The 21642-nt window shown below is 32.1% G+C and overlaps 3 protein-coding genes across 4 annotated transcripts; 1 reads left to right on the top strand and 2 right to left on the bottom strand.

Annotated features, from left to right (window-relative positions):
• Positions 1-20: 20 nt before the first annotated feature.
• Positions 21-2579, bottom strand: LOC130653607 (pyruvate dehydrogenase [acetyl-transferring]-phosphatase 2, mitochondrial-like). The gene is made up of 2 exons (XM_057456127.1): positions 1712-2579; positions 21-1469 (listed from the first exon to the last, which is right to left on the bottom strand). Exons 1-2 carry the CDS (start codon positions 2541-2543, stop codon positions 847-849), a joined length of 1455 nt encoding a protein of 484 aa, XP_057312110.1. The 5' UTR covers positions 2544-2579; the 3' UTR covers positions 21-846.
• Positions 2580-3056: 477 nt separating this feature from the next.
• LOC130653610 (synapse differentiation-inducing gene protein 1-like) lies at positions 3057-9859 on the bottom strand. Of its 2 annotated transcripts, none has more exons than XM_057456131.1 (4): positions 9702-9858; positions 9289-9425; positions 3813-3947; positions 3057-3650 (listed from the first exon to the last, which is right to left on the bottom strand). In XM_057456131.1, the coding sequence occupies exons 1-4, from the start codon at positions 9727-9729 to the stop codon at positions 3486-3488; spliced, it is 465 nt and encodes a 154-aa protein (XP_057312114.1). In that variant the 5' UTR covers positions 9730-9858; the 3' UTR covers positions 3057-3485. The 2 variants fall into 2 exon arrangements, with proteins under 2 accessions (XP_057312114.1, XP_057312115.1); XM_057456132.1 differs by lacking the exons at positions 3057-3650; positions 3813-3947 and adding exons at positions 4619-6377; positions 7435-7575 and having other exon boundaries at positions 9702-9859.
• A 9448-nt stretch (positions 9860-19307) lies between these two features.
• On the top strand, positions 19308-21076 carry LOC130655016 (uncharacterized). Its single transcript, XM_057457718.1, has 3 exons — positions 19308-19455; positions 19540-19749; positions 20953-21076. Exons 1-3 carry the CDS (start codon positions 19365-19367, stop codon positions 20991-20993), a joined length of 342 nt encoding a protein of 113 aa, XP_057313701.1. The 5' UTR covers positions 19308-19364; the 3' UTR covers positions 20994-21076.
• The last annotated feature ends 566 nt before the right edge of the window (positions 21077-21642 follow it).

The raw sequence follows: 21642 nt of genomic DNA, 5'->3' as shown, positions 1-21642 counted from the left end.
TTTAGTAAAAACTAGTAGCAAATAATGCTTTTAATATAATTACTTTGACAAATATTATATACATAAATTATACTACAACAGAATAATAAAATAAGGATAGAAAATACAAGTGCAACTACAGCCCTTTATTAAGCAGGAGAGTGTAGAATTTCATAGCCAAAAGTAATCAAGAATGTCGTTTGTATCTAAGTAACACACACATCAAACTTTTCAATGTTCACAGCGGACTTAGGCTCTTAGGTTAGATTAAAATATTATTGCTGATGAAAGCACGCCCCTATGTAATTCTATTTTAAGTTTAAATTTAACGTTTTAGGAACTAGAACTATATAGCTTTGTGCTTCTTTTTCTGATATTTCTAACTTCATGGTTGAGTCATGAACTTATAATGTGAACTTAAAGGTAAACAGAGGTAAGTGGATCTCTAGATATACTAAAAGAAATTGACAATATTTAAAACAGCAAATAAAGAAGGATTAATAATGCATCAATTAAGCACCAAAGAGCTTATTGAACTTCTGGGCTTATTTGCAACCTGGGTATGGGAAGCTTACACAAGAGGATCCAAAAAGTAATAATTGGAATTTTGCAAAATTATTTGATTTACAAAGATAAGGTTAGTGCACAATCTGCCCCTTCCTCATCCCACCTATAGCCCCCAACCCCTGAGGCACAAAAAGTTTAGTAGAGATAGAGTTAATTGATGTATTAGTAATATCTTTGTTGCTGCTGTGTACAAATACAAAGGATGGAATTTTGTTTAAAATATAAAAAACTCCTAACAGCTTGCTGGATGTACCTATTCTCATGACTGATTACTTTCTATTGTAATCTCTAAACAAGAAATTAAAGTTTAGATTTTAATTGTCTATAATCTTTGTCTAAGTAAATGACAGTTACAGTTATATCATCATGATAATCTCTTTTGCAATGCAAAGGTAGTTGTAACATATCTTCAACTTTCTGCTTGTTCCCTTGTCCTAAAGCGTATCGAATAAGTTTTGTTGCAGCATTTTCTTCTGGTTTGATTCCATGTCTTAAGTCATCAAGATATTTACCAACAATATTCACAGCTTTTTCGTTAGACACAACTTCCCAAAGTCCATCAGTTGCTAAGATAATAAAGCGATCGTCTTTGTCAATTTTTTTATGACTTACATCTGGTTGGGCGGTTAAGTACGGCGGAGTGTGGTAAATATGTTTGGCAACAACTGGTCGTCCATAGAGAATATCAAGAACCTCTTTATGCAGATCCTTAGTCCATTTATATGCAACATCGCCAAATGAACGCAACGGCTGCAGCTGACCAAGTAATCTCCCATTAAAAACAACAGTATCTTTTTCCTGCGGATGCTCCTCCTTTAGTCTCTTCACTTCATGAACGTTATTAACAGTGTGGTCCTCAGACATAGGAATATCAAACCATTTACCTGATGCAGACCGCATGCCGATTACAGCCCTACAATCTCCTAAAGAATATTAATGTTTTGATAACATTATTTTTAAAATATATCAGTGATTAAGACATAAGAAAAGATGACGACGCAGCTGAAACAAAAGTTGGTTTCTTGTTTTTTCATTACACAAAGTTGGTTCCTTGTGATTAGAAAAACAAACAAACAAACACAACAATACAATTAAAACAACCTAAAAGCAGTTTTTGCAAAAATAATTTGGAAAAACAATTAATTTAATTCAAAAAAATGCACACCTGTGTTAGCAATATAAAGATCATTTCCTTTTATATATGCTCCAACGACAACTGCACCAGAGAGTCCCGTCCATATTGGTTCATTGCATTTACCATCAGGTATAGCTTCTCTTGTGATATCTCTATCCAGTGACATAAATGTGTACTTGAGGGTATCACTAATATTTAATCGTGGAACCATGTCACAAGCCTTTTCTGCAAAAAATCTACTGCCACTTTTTAAACGTTTCTGCTTTTCAGGAAAATTGTCTGGAAAATTGAAAGTTGGGCAGTCATCATCAGGGTTGCCTAAAAACTCCATCATTTTGTTTGGACTAAGTTCCTTTGATAAAAACTTCCTTCTTTCTTCATTACTTCCAAAAGCCAAAGATAAATATAATGGTAGTCGAAGTCTTAAACTTTCAGAGCAATGCCAGCCGCTGTGTCCATCAAATATTCCAAAAAAGAACGAATCACTTAAATTAAATCGACATTCACAATGCCGATCCTCAATTGGATTATTTGCACTATAATGATTGGTTTCAAACCAAGAAATTGGATCAAATTTATCCTGGCCAAATTTCTTAGTAAATTCTTGTCTTCGTAAAATTGCAGTTACATTTAGATCACTTGAACTAGGGTTTGGGTAGGAGTCTCTTTTAGACAATAATGAACTGAACCATCCTGTATCATCATTTGGATTGGCATGCACAACAGAACTAGCAACATATTTCCGATATTGATTATATGAACATAATGTGCCTATCGTGGCAGCCACTGTTACAGCACTCCAACTTTTAATCGATCTTTTCAACATTATATTGTATAGTAATTTTTGCCTAAAGGTTTCCATGAAGCTAAAATCAAAAAAACATGTTTTACATAAGAGCTTTCAATAAAAAAAGGAACAAAAAGCAGTTCAATTTGTTATTCAAAGTGTTCAATTTTTTCGTAAAAACAATGTTTTTACCTTCAACTCCATCATGTATAAAACTGCACACAATTACATCAGTAATAATTAAAACTTGCTACTTAGGCAACTTTATGATCAGACATTAATATAAGATAATAGCCCATACATACGAAAATTGGTAATTAAGAACACAATAGATAAATTAGTTACAAAACAGAATGTTTTTGTAAGTACTCAAAGTGTTTAAGTTTGTTTGTTATTTAGAAATGGCAGGTATTAAAAATTCAAGGTCTGGCAGACATGCTGACATAATGGAAATCAATAGTAGTTAATTGTCATTCCAATATTAATGTTTTATTTATCCAATTATCATGTAAATTGTCTTATTATTTTTAGCCAAGATAACCCCTAAAGAGTTTAAAGTCTGTAGTAAATAAAGCACAAACAAGAATGTCCACTTTTCGACATGTCCAGTATATTTCATTTTTATCAATACAAATGTTTTGTTGAGGGTTATGTATATATAAAAATAAAGCAATAAACATCAAAATAAAAGACCATAAAAGTTTGTCAATAAAAATTAATAGAATATTAATTAAAAAAAATATGTTGGGACAAGTTTCACTTTGTAGTGTGCTTTATATGCCCAGGGGCAATTCAGATTTTAATTCTTCAAAAAGACACTTGATTTAAAAAGGCACTATAATACATTTTACTTTTTCCGCATGTATAGCAAAAATTGCAGGAAAATTGATACAATGATTGATACAACAATTTTTTCTAAAATATAGCAGCAAAGTGTTCTAATTATAGCGTAAGAAACATCTCCCAACAGCTAAAAAGATAAGAAAAAGGTTATATATTAGCTAATATATCTTTTTGTCATTCAAAATTATGTGTAACCTCTTTTGATATAAGGATGTAAAGTCCAATGGTTAAGATAATTAAAAGAATTCCATAAACTACAGCTAATGATGCAAGTTTTCTGGCCGCTTCAGAATGTATGCGTGCTTGCTCTAAATCACCACTACGTATCGATTGTAATACCTATAAATAATATATAAGTTTATAACCGTATCGGTTGTAATACCTATAAATAATACACAAGGAAGTTTATAACCATGCAATATCACACAGGTAATTAAAATATACTATATTTTGGCTTGAAAACAAATATATTTAATGATCCAGACAATTTTACACACATACCTTGTCTGATCTATACACAGCTGGAAGGGCTAATGGAAAACAACAGCATAGCATGGATAACCAGGCTTGTCCAGAATAATCATTTGGAACCCTAGGCTCATCATCAACTGACGCATCTTCATTTAACAGCTCAGCCTAATAAAAAATCACACCACTATACATATAAGGTTCTTTAATGCATTGATTAGTTGCTCTCACAAGTAAGAGCTTCCCACATGTTAGCATGGAATGAAAAGTTCAACAAACATTTCTCTCTATCAACTGCCCACCCTTAAGAAGCTTGTCTGGATAATCAAATTACCTGAGCAAATTATGACTTATCTGTGTTTATGGAGAAACTTAGAAAAAGCAGGAATCTTAACGCTATTTTTAAATCAACGAATAATAACCAAGGTAATTTTGAAGCTTGTGAACATTGTTTTTAATTCTCATCCCATTTTCATATTGACTTTTTCTTGCCAATCAACAAAGTTTAAACATCTTTTTACGACAACAACAAATTAAAGACAATTATGAATTGCAGTATTGGAAGTGGAAATAGGTAGCACTAATCGAATTCTTCAGCAACAAGTTTTAAAATCTATCACCAGGTAAACAAGAGTGAAATTTCTAAGTGCTAACTTAGAATCTGTCTGTAAGTCAAAGATGGTAGCTATAAGTAGCCATGGGTGAATTCCTGTGAATTTTGCGCAGGCTTACAACTACTTCATCCTAATCATTTCTGACTAAATTTAAAAAACCCAATAGATAATAAAATAAAAACATCAGGGTTTTTCATATTTTTTAAGGGAAGATAAAAAACACAATTTTCAGATAGTTGCATTATTTGTTACAAAAAACCATGTACAATGTTTTATAATAATAATAATAATATAATATAATATAAACCCAATGACATCAAAAACACATGTCAAGTAAAATAATGTAATACAATTTTTTTATTTTGTGACATGGTCGACAGCATGTTTAATCCCGGTTTGCACCTAATGCAATGTGTATTACAGACACAAAATGTTTTATAATATATATATATATATCACTATTTTGCTAAAATATGAACTGAATTTGTGAAAGCAACTAAACAATATCATGCACAATATTATATGCTAAATTAAGAGAACATAGGTCAAATTTCTTATTGCAGTAAAATAAATAAAAATTCTGTATTACTATTCCATATTATCATTCCTTAAAATGCTTGATTAGAATAATAAAATAATTTAAAAAATCAAATCTGTTTGAACACTTCCACCATAATTAAAAAAACCAACTGTACAAGAGATTTAAAAGTTACCAGACTGTATGTATTACTTTGAACAAATAACTGTCAACATCTTAAACAGTGGTGTTGTTTAAAAGATGTCAGTTAAAAATTGTCAGATTAAATACAAAAATTCTTGAAAAATGAAAATACGAATTGCAATAAAAAAATGGCATCGTTTACTGAATTCATGTTTTGTGTCATACATGGAAATATTACATCATGATTTGAATTTCAAAAGATGGAGTTAGCAAATCAGGTCCATAAAACGCCACACCAAAACTCCCTGGAATAGGCATTGATACTTCAACAGGGCTTGAAATCTGACAAGAGTTATTTTGAACATACACTGAGATTCAGGTATAAGTAATTTATATAAGAACTACTTGTGGTTGCACAAGAAGTTGTAAATTTAACAAAAAAAACTTGCCACAGCGCAAAAATTGGTATGACAATAGAAATTGTGAATGTGAAGCAAAATATTTCTTTAAGCCAGGTTTACATGGACAACAAAAAAGTCTTTACCCCTTTAAAATCGGCATGTTTTCTTGAAAAGAATTGACGTTTCAAGATGTTAAAACCACACATTTTTGAAAAAGTTATATTTCAGAAGAATTTATATTTCATTTTCACCATCCTTAATATTTTTTCTATTTTGTGCCATTACAAAAAATATATTTTCAAAACGAATCACTTTTGTTTGTTTACTTTTAAAACCAAAACCACTTTGGTTGAACAGTTGAAAAAAATGATTGATTGCTTGTAACGCTGATGAAAATAATAGGATGATGTTAAGGAAAAGACATCAGCTATTCCACTGGATTCTGAGTTACTTGGCCTTGAATTTATGGGTTAATGCAATGGCTACCCTACTAATTTTGGGTATTAACATCAAACTAATTTACTAACGTCAACAAAGAGATAATCAGCAAACAAGTGAAAGTAGATGGAAGTAGCATATTATAAGAAAAAGGTTACTGTACTTGCATGAATTTTTTATGTTAGTATTTCTTTAAAAAACTCGCAAAGTATTTAGTCACAGTCCAATGGGACGGGCCTAAACTGACGTTGGATTTTAAGCCCCATTTCAAAAGAATCTGGCTAAAAATTTTAAAAACAAGAAAGCTATAAAAATATTTTGTCTATTTATGTCATTATGAAAACTATGCAAATTTTGCTAGAAGGATCATCCCACAAATTAAAAACAATATGCCAAAAACTACAGCCAAAGATGAAAATTTTTTAGCAGCTATTGAATGGATATGTGCTTTATCGATTTCATTTCTCTCAATTGATATTTTAACCTAAAAATAAAATAAAATTACATAAATATCTTGCAGAACCTAGTAATTAACATATAAATCCTCCGTATAAGTCAGACTTTATGATTTAAGATTTAAAAAACGAAGATTCATTATCTCTGTTTTTGTTCATTTCTTAAATCATAACATAACATTACAACCGTTCGAATTAGCATTGGTAATTGGCAATTGCAATTGTTAATGACATATGCCAAATTTATAGGGTTTTTAAATTTACATAAAAGGCCTAAAATTTACCACCAATTTGATTTGAATGCAATAATGCATTCTTTTTACTGTAAAATGGAGGGAGGACAGGGTTGAGGGTAAAGTACTGGAACGTTAAGTAGAGCAAAACTTAGTAGCAGTAATGTTTGCAGAGATCTATATGTTTGGTTATGTAATTTTTCTTTTTTAATTGCCAACTGATATCACAAAAAGCGAACCTACTGTCATTACATTTATAATGACATATTTTAAGGCTAAGTTTGAGTGCTAAATTGTCAGTAAAACACCTGATTGTACCTATGACGACTTTTTGCAGGGCTCCATAAAAAACATTGTTACACACTTACTTTAATGGACTTTCTGCCTTTAAAAAACAGAAACAAACAAACAAAAAATATTGCAGGCCCATCAATAAGAAAAGTGTAGCTTGGTAAACTGGACATGCTGATCAATTTTGTGATTTCAAAATGTCAAAATTACAAGTAAAAGGAAGGTTTAAAGTAAATGGGAGTGATTTAGCCTACAAAAATACTAGAAGCTTCGCACTGAAAAGGTTTTTATCATGGTTTGTTTCATGACTTGTTATAATCTTTAAGGTTTCATGCAATTAGATTGACTGTTAACATAATAAAAAAGATTCACTCTTTATATTATAGTCTTTGGAAAAAAATATGGCGTTGCATAAACATCTCTAAATGATTACAATGGAAACAAATATGGTTTTTAATATATCACTTGGACACAATGAATTATCACACAAGCTACAGATTGTGTGGGCATGTGCATGTACCCATCTCTTATTGATAGCCTGCCCTGTTATTGTTCAACATACCTGGTTTGATTCATGGATTGCTAAAGCTGCAAGAGGAAAACAACAGAACAAAACTGACAGCCAAGCTGGTCCAGCATATTCATTTGGTAGTTCTTTTAAGTCTTCGCCATTAATATTAATTGTGGAAGAATGAAAGTGTTCCTAATATTTGTAAAGGAAGCATCGTTTAAACGATGTTAATTTTAGTCTATAAAAGTTTTCCTCACCTATTTTATCCATGCAAAACTATACATTAAAATAAACCTGCCTAATTAACAAAACTCTGTTAATTTTTACAACTAGATAGCACAACTTATACTAGCAGTTTGCAATCTGCAAGTCAAAAAGTCTTTTGTTAAAACATTTTTTTAAAAGGAATACTAGGTTTGTAATAAAAAAAGTTATTTTTGTTTCTTTATATTGGATACTCTATACTTTAAAATACGTTCATTGTCGTTTGCACGTTTGAAGCTTTATATAGAAATGTAAAATGGTACATAAAAAATGTTAGTTTTGTATCTTTTTTACCACCTGTCTTACTGTTCATTGAAAAACTTTTGAAGTGTCAAAACATGTCACATTTGCTTAGATATATACATGGTTTTTGTCTTGTCAAATTCAATTTAACGTTACTCCTATACCCACACATGCTTACAATTTTATAAGAACAAGTCACTGATTTGGCTGATTTCGCTATTCTCTATCAGGCTATCCATAATTGTTTTTGCTTGTGACTGTTTCTTTTCTATCCAACAGAGCAACTGTAATAATATTAATTTTGGTGTGATCGTTTATAGGCACAATAGAACTGCTTCAGCAACAAACACCTAATTTTCTCTAAAACACAAATTCCAAAGAACTAAAAAAAAAAAAAAATGAATTCTGGATTTGTGTTCTTACAATTTAATGAGAACAATTCAGGCTGAAAAAGATTTAAAATTAAGAACTGCCAAATTCAGGTCATATTTAGTAGTTCTCATGTATTGGTTGTTTAATGGTTCTCATTCTAAATGTAAATGTTTAAGGATATATTATATCAGTATATACATTTAAGATATCTTCTTTGCTAGTGATAGTAACCCCCCATCAAATCTTCATATTCTTAAAGCCAGAAAAATGATTATATTTCCATGACAAAAATCCCCTCAAAAAGAAAAAAAAATGATATAAATAATTTCAACCTTCAAGCTGTGTTCGTGAAAAACTCCCCTCAGTAAAATGTTTGTTTGTTGAAAATATTATGGTTGTGAAGCTCTTTTTCAGGTATAATTTTTTTTAAAACAAAACAACCACATGTACTAAAAATATATATTTTTTTATTAAAATAGTTGTTTTATGACTGAAATACATACACTTTTAAGCATTATTATGACAACTTGTTACTTCCTCTGCGTTAAAGAGCCAATTGTTAGCCTAAGATATATATTGCAAAAAATAGAGTGTAATTGTTTGACAAAAATATACACCTTTAAAAAAGCACAAAGATTTTTTCTTTTACCAGCCAAGAGGCTTGGTGGAGGAATGTTACATCCACTTTCAACTCTATATGAATATTTTATTAAAGATATATAAAGTACTTTCTCATACAAGTCTAGTTTATTGTTTACACAGGTATAACCGGTTAAGAACTAAAAATGATGCCTTATGCCTTCTACTTAACTCTCTTTAATTTTCATACAGAGTAGAAATATCCTAGGAATATTAAATGTTTTTAGCACGCTTTTAAAAAAGTGAAAGTGAAAGAAGTTTTTTTTACCATTTTTCCCTCTTTATTTTATTATGAAAAACAAAATGATTCGCAAGCAGGTCATTGTATCCTTAAGCCCAAATTTAAACCTTCAACAGGTGGTAATAAAAAATATATTAATAACTTACAGCTGCACCATAATTTTGTGTGATTAAAGGAGGATCAGTAGGTAATGGATCATAATCCCTCACAGTAGGCTGCTGTAATGCCCTCTGCTCTCGTTTTTGATAGTGTTCATTTTCTCTTTTACTGTCAAGTTGTGGACCTAAATTGTTGTCAAAAATATTATAATGCCGCAAATATTAAGCTGCATTTGTACTTTAGAGTAAAATGAAGACTTAAATTTTATTAGGTAGATAGCTGATATTTTTTTGTTTTTTATTATTATTTTTTTAACTCTCTGCAAAAAACATTGAAATAATCTCTCAACTTTCAAAAAATTTTATCAACCAATCAAAACCCAAAATTTCACAGTTCTTAGATCCGATCTTTATTTTTTTTGTTTTAAAAATAATTAAGCAAAAGAAACACAACAAATTACCTTTGGGTAGCAAATGTTCTCTTTCCATCACATGTCAATTAATTTTTTGGTTGTGATTGGAATCGAGTCTATATAATATTATATTAGAAGTATTAGAACATATAACAGAAGTCCTCATGGTTTTTGCAACTTCTGCAAGGAGATGACAGAAAAAGTTTTCAAATACATTATATATATTTTATCTTTGCTTGAAAGTAAGGCTTGTGAAAAAATTAGGGAGGAATTTAACGATAACAATGCCACTAAAACAGGACTAATGAAATAAGTTAAAAATTTATGCACTTGTTAATATAACTACTGTATTTTCCAGTATATAACTGGCAGGTTATAAGTTGATTTTTACGACTTCCACTGTTGGTGCGGGTTATAATGTGGTGTGGGTTATGTGATAAGTTTTATTTTCTGTCCTTTTTTGTGAAATTTAAAGTTTATACATGATTGAAGAAAATAATGGGATAAAATGCACATATTAATATAACTAACGCACGATCCTATACCTACGTAACTTTACTTCAACTACGTAATTTTAATTTTTTTTACACAGTAAAATTGCGTTAAATTTCTATTGCTTGCCAGTGCACCTATTACAAGCCCTCTCTAAAACACAATTCTGGACATCATTTTTCTTTTGTGTTAAATGTAATTCTAATATATTTATATAAATATACAATCACATTGAGCACATTGAAATGATTTGCTTCTGATAGTAGAGCAGTAAAGCAGGTATTATTTTAGGTGTTATTGACATGTATTTCACAACCTAGTGCCCAGGGCTTCATTTTTAATTCCTGTTGAAAATATTGGAAAATGTTAAAATTAAATGTATAGATGATAATTTTCTTTTTTTATCTTAAGCAACAGGTGACCATTGAAAATATCAAAAATAAATATAAAATACAATTAATAAGACACACACAACTATCTCCTCCCCATTGCTGCCATCTATTTTATCATGCACACTGTGATTGCTGAGATATAATTGGATAACAAAATTATAAAAACATTAGAAAAGAATGTTCCTTACATCGCTGTTTGTTTTTTGTTTAATTGAAGGAACCAAGAGTTATTACTGACTGAAACTAATGTTGTTCAAATTAATTTTAATTATTATTTCGGCAAATGGAGACAAGAAAGTTAAGTCTGAGAGCATCGCTAGTTCAGACACTCAATTCTCGTGTTTGGGGTTCACAAGTTTAAACGTCCCCCACTTATCTCCAGCATGGAAAAAATAATAATGGTAATGGGTGGTAAAAATATTTTGTATATTTTATCCTGAATAACAACCTCATTTAAAAATAATGTTCATGATTAGTATTTCTCCCCAATGAAAACTTCAATGATATGGGCCACATCTAGCTGCATGGTTTCCTTGCATAACAATTTGGCTACAAGAGATTTCAAGGTTTTTGTAGGGAAAATTGTTTGTTCTAATTCCTACAAGTGGCACATGGAAATGTCAAGCTTCATATGTCAGCCAAAAATTTGGACAGATGTGTGTGTGGCCTGTGTATTTTATTATTACTTGATATTGATATTACTTGATATCATTATGGTAAAACACACCCTTTTATGAATCCTGATATTATCATGTAGCAACATACTGAGCCAATACATGAAAAGGACCAGCTTGTACATGGCATCTTTAGGTCATGATAATTTGATAACATATTGTGTGCAAATATACACCATGTGATTATCTGTTTATAGTAACATAAGAGTGAACCTTCATGAATGAAGAGGAAAAAAATAACATCCATGAGAATAAATAATTATAGATGAGTCAATAAATAAATAAACAAATTGGAAGTGAAGATATTTGGGTAATGCCTTGGAAACCACTGACAATGTATGGTCCACAAAGACATAAATGGTGACTGAAACTACACAATATGTCCAGTTTCAAGTAAATAAACAAAGTTTCTATGAAAAATGCACAGCCCCTATTTAAGAAGAGCTGGCTGCATAAACAGTGCGTTTTCCCTCAAATTATAATGGCTACCTTAAAAAATACAGACTTTTAATTGGTTTAAAATATCACATAACATTTGCCAGGAGAACAATTTACCAGCAGCAGCACACTTTATCTGTCCTGCCTCACATCAATTACTGTTCTTGCCCAGCATCCTAATTCATTTTCCAAATTTACAAATTGCGTTCCATGCGAAATTTGTCGTATGCTACCAGTTACTTCATGATACAAATTTTCTATAATGTGTGTTTTTACACTACTGAGGAGGAACAAAGACAACTTTTTTTTTTGGAAATTTGCACAAAAAATTACATCACTTTTCTTCATGCCTTCTTGCCTTTTTAATTCATGACAGCTTACTTCATTTTCTCAATTTTCAATAAGAACATTGTAACAAAAGAAAGAGAGTGTCAGCTGGATTTTTGTTTTAATACTTCATTTTTTGGAATCACGCGCAAACGAAAGCGATGGTCACAAGACACTAATAAAATACATAACGCATTCTGATTTTTGCCGACCCGGCCCCTTTTGGCTGGAGGGCGTTACCCCCAAAATATAATGCAAACGTGTGGCGCTGGCGCATAGAATCTGCGTGAATTTTTTGCTGCGCATGCTAAAAAGAAAGGCAATGTATAAGTCAATCATTACTTTTCGAAATAAACTTAACAAGAAGCCCTGGGGGCTCTAAGAATTTCCGCTCGCTAGCAAAAAATTTGATGACAACCTGCTAATTTGTTGTGTCATGGCAAATCATGCCAAACATTCGAAGAGGTTTGGTGCATGAAGCTCTGAAGATAAAGCACACAAGTGACATTATATCTTACAACAAACGCAAACAAAACGAAATGTGTCATAATAAACTCACATTTTAAAAGAAATTGCTAACAAAAAATACAGCCTATCATTTATGGTTGAAAGTCTTTCGATTGAAACGTTTATGGTCTTAATTTTGATGTGACCATCATTTTCAGCATACTTTTTTATTAACTGTGCCAATTTTTGTCGAAAATAAAGTAGTTTTAATTTTTGGACAAATTTTGGCCTGAAATGACATTTAGGTGACAAAAAATTACATTTTTCTATAATCATCATTTTCAGCATACTTTATTTGTTAAGTGTGCCAAATTTGGTCGAAAATGAAGTGGTTTTAATTTTTGGACCAATTTTGGCCTATAATGGCATTTAGGTGACAAAAATCAAAATTTTGATGTCACCATTATGTTCAGCATACTTTTTTTGTTAACTTTGCCAATTTTTGTTAAAAATGAAGTAGTTTTAATTCTTGGACAAATTTTGGCCTGAAATGACATTTAGGTGACAAAAAATTACATTTTTCTATAATCATCATTTTCAGCATACTTTATTTGTTAACTGTGCCAAATTTGGTCGAAAATGAAGTGGTTTTAATTTTTGGACCAATTTTGGCCTATAATGCATTTAGGTGACAAAAATCAAAATTTTGATGTCACCATTATGTTCAGCATACTTTTTTTGTTAACTTTGCCAATTTTTGTTAAAAATGAAGTAGTTTTAATTTTTGGACCAATTTGGGCCTAAAATGACATTTAAGGTGGCAAAAAATCAAAATTTTGATCTCACCACCATGTTCAGCATACTTTATTTGTTTACTGTGCCAAATTTCGTCAAAAATAAAGTAGTTTTAAATTTTGGACCAATTTTTGCCTAAAATGACATTTAGGTGACAAGAACCAAAATTATGATGTCACCATTATGTTCAGCATACTTTTTTTGTTAACTGTGCCAAATTTTGTCAAAGACAAATACCAGTTTTGGCCTGAAACGTCATTTAGATGACTTCCCAGTACTTAGGGAGCTTGGGTACGAAGTTTAAATCTGTGACGTTGCAATTGACCATTTGGGACAGGGTTAGTTAGTTTAGTTATCTATCCTCCTCTCAGAGGAACGTGAAATCCCAGGGTCGATTTTTTTCTCAAAAAATGCTCCGAAAGAAAAAAAAGACGGTTTTAAAGAATTTCCTACGCCTTCGGGCGCGTAAATTCAATAAATAGCTTTATTATCACTCAAAACCGATAAAGCATTACGCGAAGAAGCTAGGCACGTTTATCAACAGTCTTTTTATATTTGGTCAGGCCGTCCAAATATAAAAAGCGTAACAAATCCTGGGGACGAGGATGCATTTTTACTACAAAGAAATGCCAGACAAAATATTCGTCAGGCAAAATATTTGTCACAGGAAACTCGTTATTTTTTCAATTTTTAAAAAACTCTCTTTTTATACTTTTTGCAGTCACTTTTCTGCTAGACTAAGTTATTAGGTAGATTTTAATACGAAAATAATTTTTAGCAAGAGAAAAATATTTTCTAAATTTCGTCACTTTTGTCCAATATTCAAAAACAATTATGATTCGCGTAAAGAGTACTTTTTGTTAAAAGAGCATCTTCATGAAAACTGTACATTCTTTTCAATTTTTTAACGAATTTGAAACTACACACGATCGCAAATTTAGAATGCACTCAGCATAAGCGCAAGAGTAGTTTGGCCGTATCATTGTAGGATTAAAAAGGACAGTATTAAAGTGTGTCGCATGCTGTGAAATATAGAAGTAGTTTATGACATTGTTTTAAAACTCCTCCTTTAAGCCACAAGAGGCATTAGAAAACAAAGATTATTGCTTGGTTTATATTGCACACTGTCCTCATCTTGAGACAATACTAATACCATAAAAGTAGAAAAGGAAATAAAACCGACCTCGTTCCCGAAACCACGAATCCAAAAGCCTGCCGAGGTTTAAATGCCCTGGGGACGAGGTTGTTTACGAAACTGAAACAAATTTAAAGTTTTCAGTATAAAAACGACAAGGAGCGTGAAAAAGGGTTCAAAGATTTTGAAAAATTTGTGAGATACCTAGGAAGTGGCAAAAACAAACGGAGACATTGTTCCCAGAAAACCTTTTCTTATCATCCATACGGTCGATACGCCATATACCGGTGTTGAAAAAATACAGGATGATCCTCTGTGGACGAGGTGGCAAGGCTGAAAAAATCATTTTCCGGCAATCTATGCAAAGTTTGTTCCTCTAGGGGTCAACCATGATAAGCCTCGCGGAGATAATGGCATAATCCAGTAGTGACTGTTGGACTACCTACTGCCCAACTTTAACTAAAAACCCCTTAAACTTATGAAAAACATTTGTCACAACCTCGAGAAAACAACCTGTGGTCTATTGCCATTTTAAAGGAAATTTTAACAATGAAACCAAATAATCTAAGTACGTAGCATCAAAAATAACAAGAACATTTTTCATCTAGATGACTCTTACCAACAGCACACTTTATCTGTCCTGCCTCAAATCGATTATTTTTCTTGCCCAGCATCCTAATTCCACACGGATTAACAAGGACCTGAATTATAATTATTCAATCGCTGCTTTTTTACACAACTAACCTCGTCCACAGGGTCTTACGGCCCCTAAGCCGTTATTAACGGAAGCGGCCAACAATTTTTGCTGCAACCGTATTTATTAACAATACCCTGGAAACAAGGTTGTACGCCGACGCCAATATATACAATGAAATATCCCTTTTTGTTTTTGCAACGAAGTTGTGTTATTCGTATTTATTTATCCGTACTTTTGATTGACGTCTTTGCTAGTGCCTCACAAATAGTTGCAACGACTTCACTTTCGACTCGTTCACGCGTGCTGGAAATTCTGTTTTTCGTGTAATATGTTTGAGCAGACAAGAAAGACCGAATGACCCAAGAATTTAACGATTTTAGAGCCAAATAACAGAGAATAATTACTAAAGAATCGCCCCGTTGACATTTATTTAAATGTCACAGAGAAGGACTTCGTGGTGCAGCGTAGAACAGCAAAATACCAGTAAGTGAACGTTCACTAAGACACATTGTTTTAACGCAAACGCTTGTGATCAACCTCGTTCCCAGGGCATCTTGTGTGTTTATGACCCATCGCCCATGCAAGATACCCCAGGGCTTGCGATTTATTGGTTACACTAAGTTTCCCAAACTACACAATGGCTTTTTTTTGTCTTTACATAACAGAAGTAGACTCTGGTCTCGCCACAATCTTGACCGCAGAGCTTTTCTTTCACTTTATTATTCAAGTGCAAAAAGAAGCTCCAAAAACGAGATTGATCTGGCCAGGCGTTGTGGCAAAAGTAGTTCCATGACAAACTTTTACAATGTAACATATAAAATTATCTCTTTGAATTAACAGCGCTGTTATCGCCATCCTACCTTGATTTTTAAACAGTCATTGTTTAATCTAGTCCTAAAGGCTTGACACAGAGGAGAGGTAAACTATTAAATGACAACACCAATATCAAAAAAACCTTGTGAAAATAAGGTGTGGTTCTTGCGGACGATGAGATAGACGCGAGGAAACATTAGTGGGGAGGAAATTCTGGCTAAGTAAAAGAATGCGTTTTACTTTATATTCTACCTGTTTTGATACTTTCTTGCCACTATTTTTTGGAAAATTTTCAAAATATGATTTTTTTTATAAAAAAAAATAAATATCCAATCGTAACTGCAATGCATTTGTTTCACAATGACAGCTGGATATTTTTACTTGACCAAAAGAATTCTTCTCGCTAAATCTTTTTGGCTTACTACAAGAAAGGAACAAAAAATATTATATATATGAAAACTTTCGTTATTAATTGTGGTCAAATCTGGCACTTTAACATTAAAAGTATCAAAATTAGTGTTAAAAACGTGTAACGACAGAAAAGGTATTTTCCAAAACGTAATAGCAGAATTTTCCTGGGGGCCGTCTGCAGTTTGCACCTTCAGTGACGAAGAAGTTACAAGGACCCTCTCCGTGCAGGGTTAAATAAATGGAAATTGGGGACGGTGTTAGGAAAGAGGGATTATTTGCTGATTTTCGTATCGTCCAGTGATTTATTTTTATTTTGCATATAGCTAAAAGTTTGATCTTACTGAAGATATTTTTGAGTGGGAAGTTTCCTTAACCTCTGTAATACTTGTAGATCTCTGTTTGCAATAAAGAATTTTGTATATATGTAACTCGCTTGCTAGCCCAGCCCAGGCCCAGCTGGTCATCAGCAGCCAGCTAGGCTAGTATATGTAGCTAGCTAGCTACAATACATGGAATCACAGTCCCAATATTCACTTGTGTGCATCTAAGTGATTACCTAATGCCTGATGAGGCGCAGAAATGGAGGTAAAAATGTAAACAAACCATAAGCGGACAAGTTACCTCCATTTCTGGCGCACACAGGAAAAACGGGGCACTATGATTAAGTGTATCTAGGACAAAAATATTGAAACAAAGGCAGATTTTTTCGTCAGAGGCAGCACTTAAAATCACTTAGAAAAAAATAAGCTAGCACCAAAACAACTAATAACTCTGTTGTTTTTTCCAAATTGTGTTATTACAGATCCTGGCTTTTAGTTTTGATCTAAAGAAGTTAAGCTTAGTTGTCTAAAAGTTGATTCACCCTAAATAAGGCAGCAAAAACGCATTCTTCCATCTTGGTCTTAATTTTGAGAATCACCTAATTACAGAATCACATTACATACACACAATTACATTACATACACACTTAGCCATTTTCCCTGACTGTTGTTTTATGAAAGATAGTGAATATTTTTAATTATCCAGTCTGTTTAGTTCATCTTTAACATGACTTCTTGCATGCACTCAAGGAAAACCACTAAATGCAAAATAAAATTGTAGAATGATTGAATGAATGAATGAATGAAATAAACATATATTTCAGTTGAAAATTATGCCCTAGTAAACCCCAAAACTTGCAAAGTTAGCAGAACTCGAAGTATGACAGTCACCGTGGACAATACAAAAGACATAACTTACACAGACAACACTACGAAACAAAACAGACAAGCAAAAAAAATTTAAAAATATTGCAATTGTAAATCCCAAGAACAAAAGTGGTGTGAAAGTGATTGTGAACAATAGTAGTTTTAGGTATATATAAATTAAACATAATTAGACAAGAATATATGCTTTATTAGAAATTTAAAGTGATGCATGGAGAGATCTAAAAGATCTAAAAGTCTTATTTCAGGTAAAGCATTCTGACAACTAGACCATGATAGGACAATTGATGCCTAATGGATTTCAAACCAAATGCACAAGTACGAACAGCATGCAAATTTATAAGGCCTAGGCTGCTAGCACGAGTATTATGAGAGTGAGAGAAGTCAATTGAATAGGTACCAATCAGAGAAACAGGTAGATTGTTGTAAAATAAATTATAAATAAAAAATAGATTTTGCAGTTTTACAGTATCTGTGAATTTAACAACAGAAACTGCTGTTGTTGGGTTTTTCTGACATTGGGTTTCCAACATACAGACAAACTATAGATGCCAAAGCAAATAATACAAGTACTATAGAACCAAATATAAATAAATAAACTAAAGAGATCATATGTACTCTAAAGATAATATACAGAACTTAACTCAACTAAAAGTAATGCATAATAATACAAAAAAAGAAAACCAAAGCTTCTGTATACGTGATAAGGCCTACTTATAGCCAATACAGAACAGGATAAGGAGGAGTTTGAACTTTTTTAAATTAGGGTCACTGGAATCACTTCTTGAAGTGTAAGAGGGGGAACATTCAAAATAGAGTCTTAGATTGCTGATTGCCCTTGTCTTTAAATTAACCCTCTAACCCTTTCCTTTTTTTCATAGCCCTGACAACATCGTTTGATCTTGCATTTTGCAGGTTCACATACGCAAATTTTCAAGAATTAATTATGTTGTGTGTTTTACTAATGAGGACGTTTACCAAGTGATGATCCTTTATTCAGAACTTAATACATAGATTTTTATATTTGTTTTATTAAAAACAAAAATTAATACAACTGATATCAAGGTGCATGGTGAGGTCCATGAATGGCGTACACGTTTGTGCCTTTGAAGTTTTCAGCACGAAAATCTGAGGAACAGGTTTTTGCACCTATCCAACCTACAAGTTTACAAAAAGGCGTGTACCAAGATTTTGAATTTTTACAGTCTTGTAAACTGTGTTTTTGACGAAAACAGTTAGGAGATATAAGGGTTTGAAAGTTTTGCTGACGTCATCAAAAACGTTTAAGCCCCATCTGTTCTGAAATGAATGGATTGACTCAGCTTTGGAAATTAATCTTATTTTGGTCCCAGGGGGTACCTACTTACCCACGCAGGAGATGAGGTCAGTTCTTTCCACTTATTTCCAAGTTATTTGGTCTAAAATAAAAGTGCAGTGTGCAGTGTTCAAACAAATTAATATTTCAAGTCATTTTTGGGATGAGACATCATCACACTCTATTAAGGAATCTGAACTTCCCACCCAAATATTTTGGTCAGAACATTAAATTTTGCAGGTTACGAATCAAGCAGAACATGTGAGAAAACTATCAAGCATATTCTCTCTGAGGGATGCGTCGTATTTTTGGTTTTCATGAGTTTCATTTAGTCAAATTTAGCTTATTTTAGGACAATGTTATGTTCTAGCAGAGCTAAGTACATTTAATGTTGGTGGTCTTAACACCAGTTCCCCTATAGGTGATGAGGCTCCAACTTTTTGGATGGCTACAGTTACGGATAACATTTCAAACCCTCTGTGCTAATTGGGATGATCAAATCCGTCAATGATTTTTAGACTAAAACTACATGGATGTATTTCAATTTATTACTGCTCATTTTTAGGAATAATGACAATTAAAACCATTCTCTGGTTCACATTTGGTGGAACGTTTTCTGCCTTGTATGCAAATAAAATACGTGGCTTTCATTTTTTAAGAAGTAAGTTAGTTTTGTGTGTTTCATATCTTTCTGACGCCTGTTTAATACCTTTGAAGTATTCACATAAATATTTTTATATTTCAGAACCTCAAGTACATGTTATAACTACCTTACTTGGTTTTGCGATTGGTTATAAGTTGCACTTGTTTGAAGAAAATTATGAAGATTTGTTACAGGAAGCAAGGAAAGCTAATCCTCTCTCAACGTTTTATCCGAGAGAATCACTATTGGCTTACCAAGCAATGGTAAGAAGGAAACAAGAACAAACTGTCATCTCTGACGTAGATAATGAAAGTATGAGTTGTTGTTTTGTTTCTGTCATTGCTGTTTTGTTGCTATTCATCATGACAAATTGACTGGATGTCTAGTTTTTTCTTTTCTGTTGAACAAATTCAAATTAAACGCTGCAGTTTCGTCATCCTCAAAAGAGAGTTTTCAGCATTTTTGTAGACGTGGAAGTCTTCTCTAATCAAGATATAATTATGCCTTTAGGTATACAGTTTTTATGCTTTAGTTTTTAAAAGTTAATTAATATCCTTTTGGTTTTAAATTGTACCGTATCTTTTTTCTATTTTAAGTTTTAACGATCGGGTCTCCATTTTTAAACGATTCGTTAATTGGAAATCTTGATTTATTACGGAATGGAGTCCAAAACGTAATCACAGCGTTTTCCGTAATGCCCCAATCCCTAAATTTTCATATTTTTTCCTTGTTATTTGTGTGGAAATTTGAACTTGCGCAAAATTTAATATTTGTGAAATACGTTCATTTTACTATTGCGCAAAAATTAATACTTTAGAGAAAAAAAATTAGTGGTTAAAAAACTTTAGCGGTAACCTCGTTCCGTAAAACATGCTTAATCAACCGTTAATGTTTGGAATTTTACTCCCGGGTAAAAAACCTTTCTCTCTCTCGTTTAAACAAATCAATATATTTTCACTTTAAAACTGCAATGTTTTTTTAACATGAATCGACTGTCTCAGCTAAAGAGCTTTTCACCAGTGTTCTGTGTTTTTTAATGGTTTGTTTAAGACAATTGGCTCTGTTATTACGCGATTTAATAAGGAACGAACGAATGCTTTGTTTTTTAGCTTCGTAAAATGTTCCTTCTTAAAAAAGAAACTTCGACGCAATAGAATTAAACGCTCAATCCCTCCTTCCATTAACCCCCTTGGGACCTTAATTATTGGATAAATTGAAAATTTCATAATACTGTTGTGTTATTTTCTATATTTTTCATAAATACAAAGCGTGTCGTAACGTTTTAATAAATATATTCCAATAACTTCACATCAAATTTTGATTTTTATTGTTAAAAACGGAAACCGCAAAAGTTTATTTCCGCGAGATTATATGAAACTCGTGAATCCACAGAAGTTAGTTCCAAGTTAGTGCAATTATTAACTCCAGAAAAATTTTTTTTTGATGCGATGATTGGACAAGTTTTCTTATAAATATTATACAGCGTAATCGAGTTCTGATATCTTTTTTGTTTAGGTTTTGAAATCAGTGAAGAAGAAGAGAATGGGGACAAGTAAACCAAATCAACCTGTCTCTACTTCAGCCTTCTCTTTAGTGTGTAACATACTGGTTTTGTATAGAAGAAATTTATCCTTTCCAATTCAGTTTTAAAATATATTTTTCTATTTACCCTTGTTGTTTAAACCAGAAAGGTAGAATCTCTGTTGTCATAAGATACCGTAATGATCCGAACAAGCGTCCTGGGCGCTTATAATTTTTTTCTAATTTGATGATTGATGAACAATTGTTGAAAATAAAAGAATAGTTTTCAACTTTGGAGTTAAAACATAGAAAGAAAGGATTTGCATAGGAAATTCCCTATTCAGGTAATATGGAAAAGATGTTCAAAACATATATATGACTTTTTTTCTTCTTCAGCGAGATCTGCTAAAATTGTATCCTTTAAGGTTATTCCGTGTGCATCAAATTTTCTTCCCGCCAAATATACGAAAAATTATTATTTTCGCGCATCTAAGTTTCCGAGAAGCACTTTGCGCGAAAATCAGATATGCGCGAAAATTTAAAATGAGCTGTGCGCCCGATCTACTTCATAAAATTTAATCGTCTAATATGCGAGGAAAGGTGAGACGACTCTTCATCTTTTAGAAACAAACAGCTTAATGTTTTTAGAACAACTACAGGCCATTCAAATACATTTGTGGTCAG

Source organism: Hydractinia symbiolongicarpus, chromosome 8, assembly GCF_029227915.1.
Source record: "Hydractinia symbiolongicarpus strain clone_291-10 chromosome 8, HSymV2.1, whole genome shotgun sequence".
NCBI lineage: Eukaryota > Metazoa > Cnidaria > Hydrozoa > Anthoathecata > Hydractiniidae > Hydractinia > Hydractinia symbiolongicarpus.
This window is presented reverse-complemented; position numbering and strand designations above follow the sequence as displayed.